The sequence below is a fragment of the Corapipo altera genome, unplaced genomic scaffold, assembly GCF_003945725.1.
Source record: "Corapipo altera isolate COAL_440 unplaced genomic scaffold, ASM394572v1 22b, whole genome shotgun sequence".
Classification (NCBI taxonomy): domain Eukaryota; kingdom Metazoa; phylum Chordata; class Aves; order Passeriformes; family Pipridae; genus Corapipo; species Corapipo altera.
This window is the reverse complement of record NW_020884876.1, coordinates 20,359,164-20,375,271: the sequence shown is the minus strand read 5'-3', so window position 1 is coordinate 20,375,271 and position 16,108 is coordinate 20,359,164. Positions and strand designations below refer to the sequence as shown.

Sequence of the window (16,108 nt, the reverse complement as noted above, 5' to 3'; positions counted from 1 at the left end):
AAAACCCAGGAATTTCTGTACAGTGGAGCTGTATTTTTTATATTCAGTAACAATGTACTTTTTAATCAAAAGGAAGCATAAACTGGTCTATCGTCATTGATTTCAGTGGAACTTACCTGTTCTACAACTCCAGAATGGGTAGAAGTTTATACTATGCTCGAACATGCTTCACCAAAATAAAGAAAACTATAAAAGAAAACGCTCCTATGCTTTTCTCTCCAAAAGTGAGAGGTACTGTTACATGTGAGAGACTTTTTTAACAGATGACTATTAGGAACATTCTGGTACACAGTAAAAAAAAAAATAAAAAAAAATAACCAACATTTGTAAATGCAACAGTCTAGACAGACTATCATCTTGATGTCTAAAACATCAAAAATCATAGGATCTGCTTCTCACTCCGTATGTTCTTCCCTCCTCCAGTTTCAGCCTAATCCTTAATTTAACTCATTCAAACATCCCTGCCAGAGAAAGTCAAAACAATACCGTCAAATTTAAGAAAATGCAGAAGGTGTTAAGCATAGCAATACAGTGCTAGTCTATGTGGCAGGGCATTAGGAGCAAAGCCGAATATCAACCACCTCACTCAGTGTTCAAATACAAGCAATAACTTTCCTTCCTTAGTTATTTTATTCGTCTGAAACAGTAAATTTTTGTTTTCTTAGAAAAGGCCTTAAAAGTTTCATTTTACATGTACACCAGGGTTTGACATTTAAAAGACACACACAGAATCCATGTCTGCTGACTGTCACAACTGCCAGTGTCAAGTATAACAGCATTTAATTTTACGGTGAAAAGGCATTGCAGGTTTTTCCCTCATACACTCTCTTGGTTTATACACCTATGCTTACCAATCTGCTTATATTGGTCTTTCTTGAACAACTGAAACACGAAGCAGGCATTAACTTACCTTACGCCCATCACTTGCATGGCAGTTCACATTTAAAGGAGTCAGTAAAGCCATCAGTTTCTCTTCATTACCACTCCTGTAAATGGAGAAGAGAAGATTGTGGAAAAGGGGGGGAAAAGGGACAGAGCTCTTCGATATCCTGATCTTTAGCAAGTATTTTGCAAAGTATAATATATTGAAATTTATACTCTGCCAGGGAGAATGTCAGATGGCTAAAGAATCTTCTGAACATTTCAAAACCAAGGGTAAATACTGAAAAGAATGCTAAATTTGCAAATAAATGTATTACAAAAGATCACGCACAAACACCTCAATTTCTCTCCTTAGCCTCATTCTATATTTCCTTTATCTAATTTTACAGATCCTCTGAAAGCCATTTGCTGAAATAAATGTTCTGGATTTAACATATTTTCATAGCATATGGCCCATAACATTTGAAACAACTACATACCAATACCCAGAAATTTTTCAGAAGGGTTAACAGTCTATATAAAATGGTCCTGTGCAGTCAGAAGGAAAGATGAAAAGCACGTTTGTAATATATGACTGAACTTTACACCTTTTGTATAGGCTTCCATATGCTCTGTTCTGATAAAGCTTATTTTCAAAATACATCCTATGGCAGCAATAAAAACCAAAAGAAAAGAAATATTCCAATATTTAAATTGCCCCTAAAAAGAACAGTCACAAAACGATAAAGAGGATTTAAGCAGCTTAAAGCAAAAACTCAATATTAACCTTCTAACCACCATAGTGGGGGATTTCAATTACATAAACAGGCTTTTATATTTGTACCAGACTGTAAAGTCTGAAGAGATTTATGCTAATGAAGTGGCTTGCTTGCATCATTTCATGGAAAGGCAATGACAAAACATTACTATTTTAAAAATCCCTTTTCCTCGCCTGTTTCCACCCCCAAAATATGCTTTATATTCTAAGCAGCACTCACCTAGCAGCTTCCAGGAGTTCGTCCTTCTTGTATTCACCTAAATGATTGCAAAATATCATGCTGTTAGCATTTGGCAGAAGACAGATTAAGAAATGCAGTAGGAAGCAAATACAGAATTAAAACAGAGAAGAGGAGAAAAAAGCCCACACCCCGCTGGGTGATGGAGCTGTGACGTTAGCCAGCTTGTGGAGGCAGCATCACCAGTACCTTGGAGACGGGCAGCAAATTGACGCATCTTCTTGTCCAATCCTCAGATGGAAAGGCTTTCTTCGGACAACCAATGACTGCGAAATCTTGTGTCCAGAAACACAGTCCCGCTGATAACAGCATGTCAGCTGAAGACAATGTCCCCACCCCCTGCCCTATTCAGTATGTCACATTATACTTGGGAAGCATAATAAATTCCAAGACAAAGCAAGGCAGTGCGGCTTTTGAAAAGGTACAAATTACTGATCACCAAAAGCTCTCACCTGCCTATTTGAATGGTAATATCAGACTTTACCAAGTTCTTTAGAAGAGCAGGGATTACTAAAAAAAATAAACCAGCACAGATATTATATCATCAGCCACTCTCCACATTTGAAAATACAAAAATTACATTTGAAATAAAAGCACAGACAAAAGAGGATGAACTCTCCAACAGATTTTGTTTTGAGACCGAGATTAGAGATAACCAATAGTAATGTTAAAGCAACATTTACATTTGAAATTCTGAGTAAAAATAGACAACTCACAGGGGTTGTTGCATCACAGGCTTAAAACTGTGTTAATATATTAAAAAGAGCATGGGACAAAATAACCTATAGAAGTAAAACTATTCTACAAAGCTGAATCATGAGGATATTGTGCAATAAAAATGGAAGGGAATTTCAATGCTGAAACTAGCTTTTTAGAAGCTTTATAAAGTCACAGAGCAAAGGGTATATCCTAGAGGTATATCTAGGGTATATCCTAGAGTCAAAAGGTACAGGGCTTTAAAAACATACTGCACTACCATCTGCCAGAGAATTAAAGCCTCTAACCACAATGTTATTAAAAAAACAGGAAGAAGAAGCTATCATGCAAGAAATAAAAACCTCTGTGCTGCCTCCTATGTGTAATTGTAATAAGTCTCCAGTGAAACTCATTACAGGTGAGGAAAGCCACTCGGCCATGGAAAATGCCAGATAAGACTGCAGGTAAGCTGGAAGGTTCGTCTGAAAACAACATCCCTCAACAAAGAACATCTCTAGGCTGCAGAAGGAGGGGGAGTCCTCATCCATCAAAAAGAGCTTGGTACTCCCCTCTTCACAGCTCCTCCAGTTAACAGCAGAGGGTGACATGAACCACAAAACCAGTCCTCTCCTTGAGCAGCCCCATTTATTTCAGCATCCTGCCTTCACCCAAGGGTAAGGAGGAAGAGGGTGAGTACACATAGCCATGCACTTCTGCCCCATTCCCTTGGATGTAGCTAGGGAATTTTCAAAGGCAGTATCTGCATCTCATCACACTGGTGATTCCTCCTTTAACAAGTGTGTTTAATTGCTTTCTGAAACATGTTCAGCTTTGGGAATTCACAACAACCTGAAGCAAGGAGTTCCACCATGCAACTGCCTCTCACATAATGGGTTTGTTAACAGAGCACTTCTATGTTGCTGTACCCCAGTGATGGAGTAGGTAAGTTCAAAGCAAACATGAAATGGCATTTCAAATACAGGCCATGAAGGTTAATTTAGCTTTTGAAAGAATTCATATGTCTGTCGTAAGAAAAAATTTCATCAAAAAACAAGTAAAATAACAGAAATATGACTGCCTTTGACTTGCCACCACTCTCCAACTTCATCAGGAAGGGGTCCTGACCACCACAGGCAAAAGCCTTTTCTAAGCTATGATACATATTCCTCTTTTTTTATTTTAATGAAGATAAAATACTGTGCACAGTTGTGAGTGTTTCAAATCAATGGAAAAACTCTGGCTAGCATGTGAGGAGGAAAAAAAGACCCTTTATTACTACTGCATTACTTGTGCAACAATCTCAAACATCTGGATTTCCTGCAGTGGAGTTATTGGCCTGCATTATATCAACACTTTAGGGATCTAACCAGATTACAAGACCTGTTTGCACATTCTGGTTTGAATTCTATTAGGTTAGACAAGTATAATAACATTTTTCCTTCACGCTCAGTAAGTTGGAATTTTAAAACACAAAAGCCCTTTCCTCAACTACTTTGATTAGCAGAAGCATTACTGACCAACAGAAATGGAAGACTGTGGCTCTTGACTTAGAAACGTCCCACTGTGTGTCTAATTAAGTCAGTTACTTTTACTAAGCAGTACTTTTTTTTTTTTCAAATCAACACCTAAAATTATATAAGCTCTTACAGCACACCATTGGCCAAGTGCACTCCAAGGGCTCTGTGAGATAAAGAGGAGCCCCTTGAGCACTTGAGCTGTCAGCTGGTGGGACACCACAGAGCCCAGAGAGGTCTGGCTGATGGTGTTTGGGAGAAGCGGGTGGCACTGCCCGCAGGACCAATTGCTGCTGGCACAGGCTGAGCTCCCACCAGAGGGCTCTGCCAACACAGCCAACGCCGCTTGGCTACGAAGCTTATCAAAGGCCATCCTGCAGCAATTGGCCACAGTTACCTAATAAAATATTCATTTGCAAAGCATTTTAAATCATGTGTGCTTGGGCAGAGATGAATTTCAAGTTCTGAGCTGAAGTACAGGAATACAGACCATCAACCTCACATAATACCTCTGTTCAAAGAATGTCAAACTGACTTAAACTAAGCTCATAACACAATTTAAAGAGTTCCTTTGGGCAGGTTAGGATTTATCGTACGTAAAAGGGCATCTGCAGAATAAAGTGCAGGTAACAGCCTGAATTACTCTTCCGAGCCTCTTAGCAGTTGCTAGATTTTAGAGAAAAACATCCTTCCAATTAGAGTGTCAATACAGAGGATTTTTGGCAGTAATATTTTAGATAGCACAAAGCTTGTCTGCCAGAGGTGTGAAAGTTAATGTTAGACCTCGCCACGGAAGACCAAAACTGAAACACAAGGCTGCAAACAATTTTCATCTAATTGCTATCCTGCCCTTGTACCATATATTAGTTCAATCTGTCCTTGCTCAACCTGTCCTTTCTGTGTTTTATGGCAAGCTCAATCAACACACAGCCACACCACCAGATGCATTCTGCTACATTAGGTAGGTGAGAATTTGCCTCCCTTCTCTGTACAAGAGAGACCAGAGTGACAGCCCAGAAAGGTTGCCTCTTATTGGCCTAGCAGCCCACAAGGACAGCACTGGACTAGCTCACCTTTGCATGCTGGGTAGCCCAGAGACAGTTGGCCTGGGAATTTTTGAAGGCAAAGACAGGGTGTAAAATGGAGAGCAGAGAACACTATACCAAAGCAGTGTCCCTGTTCCTATCTTGTCAGACAAAAGCTGGTAGGTAAGCAGAACCTGCTCAGTGTTCATGGCGCACAATCAAGTTCATTGCTTACAGCTTGCTCAGTATCCTTTAAACCATGAAGTTCTCTACTTGGTCCCAGCTCCAGATCACCAGTGCTGCTCCATTTACATTGGAATTGGAAGGTCACCACTGGTAACCACAGATAATCAGTGTTTCAAATCACAGCTACCACTGGGCAATTAACTAGCCCTATCTCTGTTCCCCTCCCAGGAGAAAACCAGTTATTTCCAAGACCTCTGATCAGCTGCTGCTACTGAGCCACTGCTGTACCTGGCCCTAGATGCATTTTGCAGTAGCTGATTAGCAGCAAATGCTTATTAACTATCAGACATCAGTGGCTGCTTGCACCTGGTGGTTGAGCAGATCAGTAGCTGGAAGCTCAATTGAGATCTCAGTGGAAGACAGGAGACCTTGCCACGCACCAAGACAACCTGCTGGTCAGCAGCCACTTTGAAGCCATTCGCAGCAGATGAAAGGCACCGAAAAAGAGCGGAGTGCTGAGCTGGAGGCAAACGCAGACATTTGCAGGAACACTGTATTTGGGAGAATGAGAGACAGGCGTGCACCAACAGTGACAGGCTGAAATCTTTACAGGCTCCTAATGTAATCCTTTCATCTGTGCTTTCCAGCTTAATGATAAAAGCTGCAGCCAGAAAAGCACCACCAGCCTGTTGCAGACAGTCTCCATGAGCCCTCCTCTACCATTATCCTGTTTTTCTTCATTCCCATCTTCGGGATGCCATCTTCTTATTTTTGTGAGTATTGATGCCACATAATTATATGGTGTTACACTGGGTCACACTAAAGGGCAGCATCAATCAATTCCATTATTTGAGAGTTACAAGGAATAATCAGTCAACCCACTTCTAGCTTTAATTCACTAGCAAACTTAATTCTAACCTTATTCAATGAGTCTGTAAAATATGATCATCATATACAGATGTGTTAAAGACAGAAAAAGAAACCCCAAATTCTGGGAAAAAGATAACATAATGAATCAATCTGTACAGACAAATAACCCTGTTTCACTCTCTCCCAAAACCCTGAAATTTCTTTAGAATACTGCAAGCTGAAAATGGAATAAACGAACAGTGCTTTTTCCATGCATCTACATTCAAAACCAAGATGAATTCCTCTCCTGTCTCTCTGTAAACATCAGCTAATACAGAAACCTGCCAGAGCCAAAATGTCAACCTAGACAAATCAGGTTTTGCTTTACCATACTAACACATGTCAGTTTTCCATAAAAATTAATGTCACACAAATTAAACAAAGCCATTATTATCCAACATACTGGTAGAAAATAATGGGAACAAAAAGGATTAACATATTCTCAATCAAACTGAAAAACTAAAGAGGCTTTTCCATATGAAGTTGCACATCATATGAAATCACAATTATAAATTTAAATCCCCAGACTACTGATAAACATTGAAAATTTTTACACTAGGCGATGGTACCCTGTTTCTGAGTTATGTGCCAAAGGGACGTGAGCCTGATGAATGTACAATCATGGCCAGAGGCTGAGGAGGGAAAATTAATGAATATCACAGAATCATAGAATGTTTGAGGAACTCTTGTTCTTGGCAGCTGCAGGTCCTGAGGTCTAGTAGCATTGGAAGTCAGGGGTGAAATCTTGCTCCTTTAGAAAACACGGCAGCTCTATATTTGACCTCAACTGTGTGCAGACCACAGCTTGTTATTGGCTGCCTCCCCTGAAAACCTGAATTACCACTTTTGAAAATATACATCCCACATGAAGACTGACAAGATCTTTGTGAACAGTCCAGCGGATTCTTTTTTTTCCCCAAATAAGTATTCACAATTATCCAGCAACACAGAGGACATGCACTCTCCATCAGAGCAGTAGAGACAGCAGGTATCACAATCTCTCCCTTTTCCTCATCGAAAAGTGTTTCTGGTACCTTTATAACAATGTATTCTGCTAGCACAGGAATGCATGGGGCTGCTGGGAAAACAGCAACAGAGTCCTGATGCAGCTGCAGGGGTTGAGAACATGTTTCTCCATCAGATTTGTTACTTAATCCAGCTCAGCCTGTGGCCCCCCAAATGGGACCCTCAAAATGAAGAGCCTGAACAAGATGGTGCTGTGACAGGGAAATGCAAACTTTGCATTTGAGCTGCCATTGCTACAAACAAAGCAATCTATGGAGACCAGAATCCAAACAGAGTTTAGCAAAGAAAGAAACTCCATAGAAATAAATTAAAATATAACTTTTCCCTGATACTCTAGGACTTCACAGACTTATGAGTGAGCAATGAGCACACTTCCACATATGCTATCCTTTTTAATGCACTAAGATCTTTGGAGTAATAGTGAAATATTTAAACAAATATTCAAGTTATACTCAGAGCATGAGGCTTTCAGTGCTTATGACAGACTACTAGGGTTGTTGGGGGAGCAGGTGAGTTTTTTGGTTTGTTTTTTTTTCCTGTTGTTGTTCTTTTTTAACAAACTCAAATTTTATTTTCAATATGGCTGCTTTTAGAAGAGTCCAATCATACCATTAAAATACTAATCAATTCCTTCTTCCCCATATAACTTTTTATTATATGTAAAGCAGCAGCTGGGACTAAAATATGGAGTTAAATCAAAGCAAGAAAGTATTTTTATTTTTACCATCCGAATAGCACAAGGTTGTGGGAATAACTGTCTAACAAAAAAAAATTTGGGAAGTCATTTATAAGTACCACAAGAAACACACGAGAAGAAAGAGAAAACCCCAGTAATTTCAGGGTTTATTAGTAATTATATTTCCTTACTTCCCACTTGTTTAGGGTTAATTTCTTTATGTCTCTTGCAGTTCTCCACTCAGCTGTCTCTCACAAGTAAATGAGCTAATTTTATAAACTGTCTAATAGGCTCAACCAGGAACACAGCAAGACCCTAATTTTAAGCTCTTGTCACAGATGAGAAAGACCAAAGCAACTCTAGTATATGCAAGTGACAGAAAAGCAACTCAGGAGATAATGCCTTCAAGAACAAGTTCGAGAAAAAGAGGAATGTTACTCAGGAAGAAAGTTTTGGTGCTTTGTCTTTGCCACTTCTGTAAGATGAGTCAGGCACTGTGGATTCACATTAGCCATTTGTAACTGAAACTTAAAAACGACAAATGACTCAGCTAATGGTGAAGTACTTTTAGTGATATGTTTTAAAGGGGGGGTGGAAATTAAAGAAATAAGCAAACATCATTTGGTTTTGACCGTGACTCTACCAAACCACTGAACTAGCAGCATCCCGCCTGGAACAACTTTCAGTTAAGTGGACAGAGCTTGAATGCAGACCATTCCTGATCTATTCTAGAGAAAAAAGCTGGATCTCTTCTAAGGCCTGTCAGAAAGCAGCATATGAGAAAATCTGCAGCTTTGTATAGTGCAGATTGGCAAAACCTTTGCTAGGGTCTTAAGTGATGGAGGAGAATTTTGTCTGTTAAGTGATCAATTCAAAGCACATCTACTGCCTAAGCATATACAAGATATACCATTTAAACGCTGTCTTCATATCTAAGTATAAATTACACACATTGCACATTATGGGGTTTGGTCACTAAGAAGGATTAGGTAGAGTATCAAAATGGGTCTTCAGTGTTCGTGCAGTTATAGCACCATTAATTTTACATTTGGCACATAACATAATTCTGTTTCTGAGAAGGTTCTTTTCAGTGATGCTGACCTGTTTATTAAAATGATGCTACCAGATTTCCTTCACCATATTGTAGCAGAAAGATGAAAAAGTCCCTTTGTTACACTATTTCAAGTTTCTTAACTCTTACATCATAAGATACAAAGATAAAGTTACGTTAATCACAACAGCCGGAGGAATTTTCCTAAATGGACAGGGAAAGGACACAACACATGCACTTCAAGACAATAACAACAGTGATGACAATAATAATAGGAACAAACCCCAAGCCAATAACAACCCAACAAAGCAACTAAAAAACCCTACAACCACCCATCATGTGCTAATCCATATAAATCATTTTACTTTCAACAATGCTACCATACCCTACAATATAGTTTCTTCTGAAATAATAAATCTGACAAAACTGTTAGAATTCATTCTCTTTAATGTACCTGCACAAGTAGTTTTCTTTTTCATATTAGTGCATGCTGCTCATGTAAACACCATGCACACATCCATTTTTTATTCACAGTGTGAAAAACTACTTATTTTCAACACAACGGTACTATTTCAGAATGCTGCAGTTACCCTGAAGACACACCAGAACTCTCATCTGTCATGTCTTCAGACTGAAACTGGAAAAGTTAAAAAGACTGCAGAATATCAAGGAACTGTGAAGAAAATCCAAACCTTCAGCAATTCCAAACAAATTTGTGTGAGGGAAAAATTGATGGGGTTGAGGTTCATCTTTTCATTAAAGTTCAATATTCATGAGATCTCTTGTGAAATTACATATGGAAAAAGAAACCTGATTGGTTTTTTTCCCAGAGCCTTCCCCATTACCTTTCATGCCTACTGCAAAAGCAACATTCCCATCCCTCTCCACTTCATCCCTTGTATTAATTCCAGCTACCATCCACTGTAATTCCCTCTACTTCAGCCATAACTCAATAACTGTTCCATTTTTACAGATACTACTTTTTACTCAATTCTGTAATACATCTGCATATGCATTTTCTCTCCAGGATTTCTAGGAAAACTTTACAGAGAAAGACAAAGGACTGAGAAACTCTCTTTATCCAAGATTTGACTAGAGGTGGACAGACAGCCAAGCTGCTTTCATATTAGTGCATCCTTTTCAAAAACCAGCTTCCTCCCCTTTCTTTCCCAATAATATTCACAAACCAGTAAATTATTTGATCCCCCAGAATCCTCTCTAAAGAGAAACCACAGAAATACCTGTTTATAACTGACAAAAAGCATGGAAGAAAACTAGAAAGAAAAAATTAAAATATAACCCTCAGGAAATCTATATTGTATAAAGACAAGCTCTGAAGTTATGTTTCATCATCTAATCTTTCTCTGAAAAGAACTCCAGAGTGAATATGGGCAGACTAAATTTTGCAATTTCTCCAGTTTTCTCACTGCAGATAAAACATACTAGCAAGCTGGGGACACTGTGTCTGAAAATCTATAGCTGGATTTAAAACCAAAGCATTTATTTTAACCAAAAAATCTATATTCTCTTAGCTACAGCAAACATGACAGATTTTGTACTAACAAATTGCACAGATTTAAAGAAGTGGGTTTTTTGAATGTTTGCTAGACAATGAATAGGAGACATAAAATGCATATATGTGCCAAAATATTTTTTTACTGAACAGTACAATCCCTCCTCTGTACATCTGAAGCTGCCCCATGTATCTAAACTTACTCTGCAAGCATGAGAAAACACAGGCTGCCACCTCATAAAAAATGCACGTGTATTGCCATGCTTGCCCTGCAGCACATACCCTGGAAGGAACTCAATTCCAGTTAAATCACTTCACTGCCTCCTAGACAAAAAACACAAAATGCTTCCCTTGCCTGCTGAGCCCTGGAGTAGTGAGCAGAAGGGAGAACTCCTTTGTAACCGGAGGAAACAGAGCAAACCTGTCCAACACACAGCAGTCAAACTATCTAGCTGTATTTTGGAAGTTAGCAAAAACAATTATCACAACATTATCTTATTACTAAGAGCAGAGATATCATTAAAGGGGAAAAACAAACAAACAACATCAAAAAGAGTCAACATGTATTTATACAACACTTAAGCAAAGCACAGTAAGTAAATCCTTACTAAAAGAATAACAAAACAGAGGTAATAGATTTTGTTATAATGAACAGATCTGTCATGCCAAACAGGAAACTAATCTGTCAACAGTTCAGTTTAAACAGTTTGAAAAATATCCATTTCCCCAGAACAAAAAGAAGGTAGCAAATAACCCAACAACTGCTTTTCCACTTATATTAAGGCCATGTAACTCAAATAATTTTGTCCTGATGCTACAGGCAAATTTTCCATCCTTATGGGTTTTTATTTGCCAGTTGAGGGTCAAAGACATTTGGAAAATACGGGAAAGTTCGGTACAAATCTGGGGGAGAGAGGAAACAGCAGCATGACTGGAAACGGGCTATGTGGATTGATATGAAAGACTCATTCTAGTACTCCAGAATAAAGAGCAGCTGTTTGAACATCCTTCCCCTCCCTTATCCTTCTCATCAGATCATATGATATAGAGAATATATACTTAGAAGCAATGGTTCCATTTGTTTTGTCTCATTTTTACAAGTTATCTTTTAACACCTTCTCTGAACACGTCTGCACGAGCAGTGATCAGTCACAGTAACTCAAGCCTCACCTGATCTGAGCCATGGTGGGGGCTCTCCACATTCACTCAGGCAAAGAGCCACTCTGCACCCTAACGTGACTAGGAGTGTGTTATAAGAGGAAAGAAAGCTGGAATTTATAGAAAATGTTAGGAAACTAAATCTACAAACTGTTGTCCTCACTAAAAACCATCTACTAAAACACTAGCTGGGGGGGAATTAATTTATTATTTACATTCAAGTATTTTTTGGTACTCCTGTTGGAATAACATACCACAAGATAGAAATACAGCAATAATAATATCTACTGTCAATATGCAGGAGGTCTATCTGAGAAGTGTTAAATTATTTACCAACAATAAAAGAATAATTAAATACTACATATAACTCAAATTTTGTAAATATTTTCAGTTTCTTGTGCCAACCTTATTGTTTTAAATGCTTTATTAGTTAAATTCCTGATAGAACATACTATTTCAGTTGGAAGGGACCTACAAGGATCATCCAGCCCAACTGTATGACCACTTCAGGGCTGACCGACAGCTAAAGCATGGTGTTAGGGCATTGTCCAAATGCCTCTTAACCACTGATAGGCTTGGAGCATTAACCATCTCTCAAGGAAGCCTGTTCCCATGTTTGACCCCCCTCTCAGTGAAGAAATGGTTCCTAACATCCAGTCTGAACCTCCCCTGGCACAGCTTTGAACCATTCCTATACATCCTGTCATAGGATCCTAGGGAGAAGAGCTCAGCACCTCCCTCTCCATTTCACCTCCTCATGAAGCTGCAGAGAGCAATAAGGTCACCCATCAGCCTCCTTTAACCCAAATTCCTCAGCTGCTTCTCAGAGGTAACAGGTTTACACGTATGATTTCTTAAAAAAAATAACTTGTTGGCCTAAATGCCAACATGGTTCACTACAAAGACTGGAAATGGAATAGCACCAAGGGAAAAAAGAAGTTTACTGAAGGAAAGAGATACTAAGTTGTCAATTAAAAAGCTTTGGTTCACCAGACTGCTGTCATTATAAGAAGAGCATTCGTTCTCCAATTTTTCATTTATGCACAGCAAGTTTCATCACATGCAATTCAGGGCTGCCTGTTCAAGAGCTAACTTATGAAAGGTGACTGTATGGAAAGCAGTCACCACTTACATCCAGCTCGACACTGTTGATACACCACACACACGTTATTGGTACTGCACTGGAAAACTAAGTATAAGGACTTCAGTGTCACAGGTATATCCACAAATAAAGCACTTTCCAAAACAGATGCTCCCTCTGTTGCAGGTCAGAAAGGAAATACATAAACTGCATGTACCCTCAGCATGACAGCTCTGCAGGTTTCTGTGTAAACCTGAAATAAAAGTTAGTTTAATTGTGTTCTGCATGAAGTAGGAAAAAATACTTTTTTCTATTTTCACCTACTTCTGGAAATCTCACTGGATTTAAAGACTCTGCTTACCTCAAATAATTCAAAATATAATTGGACAGAAAGTATTCCTACATTCCTCATGCATCACAACAATTAATGGCCTTAAATATACTCAAGAAAATGTGTTTAGGTGATGTTCTATTTAGGTAATGGAACTAGCAGCAGTTCCTAACTCAGACTATTTTTCTAATGCCTTTATTTCAAAGTTATTCTAAGATAACGTTCATTGTTAACTTTCAAAAAAGTGGTATTTTTAATCTCCATTTGACCTAAAATGAAAGAAGACCATGCAATAGTTAATGCAGGCTCTCTCTACTGTGCCCTAGGAGTGTTAGTTTGGCATGAGCTAACCCAGTATTACCACCCCTTCCAGAGAGCACATACCATCAAGGAGAAATCATACTGTACCTTCCCCTCTACCAGTTTAGGATTCCCACTTATCTGTTTCTATAAAAGTTCACTGATTGATGCAGGAAATGCTGAGATTATTACTGAAAGAGCTTGCTCCCTGATGCTGACTCTCCTTTTGCCATCCTTCAAGCATACCTCAGCAAAGCAGAGCAAAGACAGGCTATAAGAGAATTGGGTCTGTCTTCAGAGAGCAGCACAATGAAAACTGCAGGGAGGAAGAACAAACGCCCAGAGAAAGGACAGCTCTCACTGGAGCACACTGTGCCATTAAAACAGTTCTAGCGGTAATGACCTTTACTGCAATCAAAATGGGTTTGGATTTAGATGAAGGACACAAGACTGAAAAGGAACAGGCAAGGAAATATTTAAAGGGAGGGAGTATTAAAAGTTTCTGGTTTCCCTTTTTCCGTTCAGCAGTCACACCAGCAGTCCTGACCCTTGGCAGTGGGCTCTTATAAGTCATCGAACAGGGCAAGATGTCAGTCTGCTTCTGGTTTTTGTCAGGACAGTTTTTATATTTATCATTTTGGTCCAAATAGAATGTTATGCTTAGATATGGAAGTCCACCCTATTCTTGAGCATACAGATGGTGTTTCTCAAGAAAACTTCCCTCAGTGGTGTCCTCCAACAACTTGAATCTTATGTGGAAGTATGGTACTTTCAGCTTTTAGGGAGGGATTCCTGGTCAGCAGCTAAGAAGGGTCTCAGCAAACAGTCACACTCCTCTTTTCCCTCCCCTTTTTCTCACCTTTTCCAAGATGCTCTTAGCCTTAGCAAAGACAGAAAATCCTGTACGGGAAAATACAGCCACATATGGCAAGAAGCCACAATGCACACAAGTCATAAATTATTTTCCCTCTGATCTGCTTGCTCTCCAGGAGAAAAACACTCATCTACCATCTTGCAGTAGTGCAGGCAGACAAAAGGAGGAGGATTCTTGAGATGGAGCTACCTTTTCCCTGCCAGTGAGCAGGAAGAGGTTTTCTTGCATAGCTCAACACGATTTCAAAAGAGAGAGAGATCCGTGAAAGGAAGATTTACTGGGTAATTAGACCAACAATTTCTAGAACACTGATGAGAGTTCTCATCTGGCTCCCTGAGGATACTGCATTGTTTGAAAAGACATCACTTAAAACACTTACCTTTTAGATTTGTGGGGAAGATCAGCAATTCTCCATTTTTAGAAAAGTATCAAACAGTATATAAATATGTTGCTGGTTTGGGTTTAATGTCTCATTTCAGTCTTTCAATCCTTCTGATTTTATAATCAAGCATTTTTTTTTTTGTCCATATGAAAAAAAAAATTGTCTTTTTCTACTGAAAAAGTTGCTCACAAAAGATTTTTTTGGCTATGACTGCTAAAAAGCAAATAGAATCTGCACACACACACCCCCTTTCAAAGGAAAGGTTATTTTTCTGTGTTCTGTCAGGTAAAATAAATCCTTCACTTCCAGGGCAATGGATGACAAGAAACTAACCAACAGAGTCATACACGAAATAATATATTTCTGAGAAAATAATGTCTCTTTACACAGGTTTGCTTTGCCTACATTTTTAACAAGAAACTTGCTTAACAAGAACAACTCTACAACTGCAAAATGAACACCCAGGTTTTTGGATGGTTCTGCTAACTGGCAGCAGTCTCTCAGCATCAGATTATCTGTTCAATTTCAGCACAAAATTGCCTTAAACATGTGAGATTTACTCTGCAGGCAAAGGATTGCTGAAATGTAAACTCCCTGCACTCATTCCTGCAATAGCCGGGCCACAGAAGGAAGTCTTCCCTGAAGGAGGTTAATTCAGACTAACCACACACTGAAACCAGCTCTTGACTGTGCTGTTTAACAGTGAATGTAAGCCAAGATGCCAGTGCAGCCTACACCCTGCCTCACTCCTGGGCAGATGACTAGAGAGCCCACCATTCCAGTGGAGCTGACAGCAGGAGTTCAGGCAGGAGCAGAACACACACCCACTTGCTTATGACTTTGGGAAAGTCAGTGACTGCAAAAGCAAATATTTAGCTACAGAAGTCCTGGTGCTTAATCCCCTAAGCAGAGTCTACTAGAGTAATAATTATTACTATAATGAAGTAGCAAGAGTAATATGAACATCAAAAATTACTAGTAAAAATATTAGTAAAGGCTGGAATTCATTAATTAAAAAAATAAGATTCAAATATAGTCAGTTCTCAGCTGGGAAGGTTCTCAAGGCTCTGCTTTCCTTTTCCACTGTTATTAGGAACAGAGCTCCTAAAGCAAGGGGCTATTTTATTGAGTCCAGCTCCCTGCACGAATCTATTCAAAGCGTTTCAGAAATGAATAGCCCAATTTCCCTGGATTTGGTGACACTCCATGCTTGGTTTTTGGTCCTTATGCCCTCTCCCATGTTACCTTCCTGAAAGTAAAAGTAGACTGTGTATAGAAAATTGGGAGATTCTGCACAGAATCAGTTATTTGTCATGAGAAGCAGCTACTTTAGGGCTGACAGTGGGAATTCGAAAGGTATTCAAAGGTACTGATATGCATCATAGGATTTTTAATGCTGTATTCACAACAAGAAGACAAGCTTCTCTGTCCCATGCAAGGTTTATTCCCCAGAACAGCTGGCAGCCTTGCCAGTCACTTCTGTCATCTGGCTTGGTTTATGTCAGACAC

At 39.1% G+C, this 16,108-nt stretch overlaps 1 protein-coding gene across 1 annotated transcript in view; it reads right to left on the bottom strand.

Moving 5' to 3' along the window:
* TNKS (tankyrase) overlaps positions 1–16,108 on the bottom strand; it is a 131,602-nt gene that overhangs the window by 57,869 nt on the left and 57,625 nt on the right. Inside the window, exons 5-6 of the mRNA XM_027635854.1 lie at positions 1,860–1,896; positions 911–986 (exon numbers count right to left, since the gene is read on the bottom strand). Coding sequence (XP_027491655.1) covers positions 911–986; positions 1,860–1,896 — 113 coding nt within the window. The remainder of the gene's footprint in view (positions 1–910; positions 987–1,859; positions 1,897–16,108) is intronic.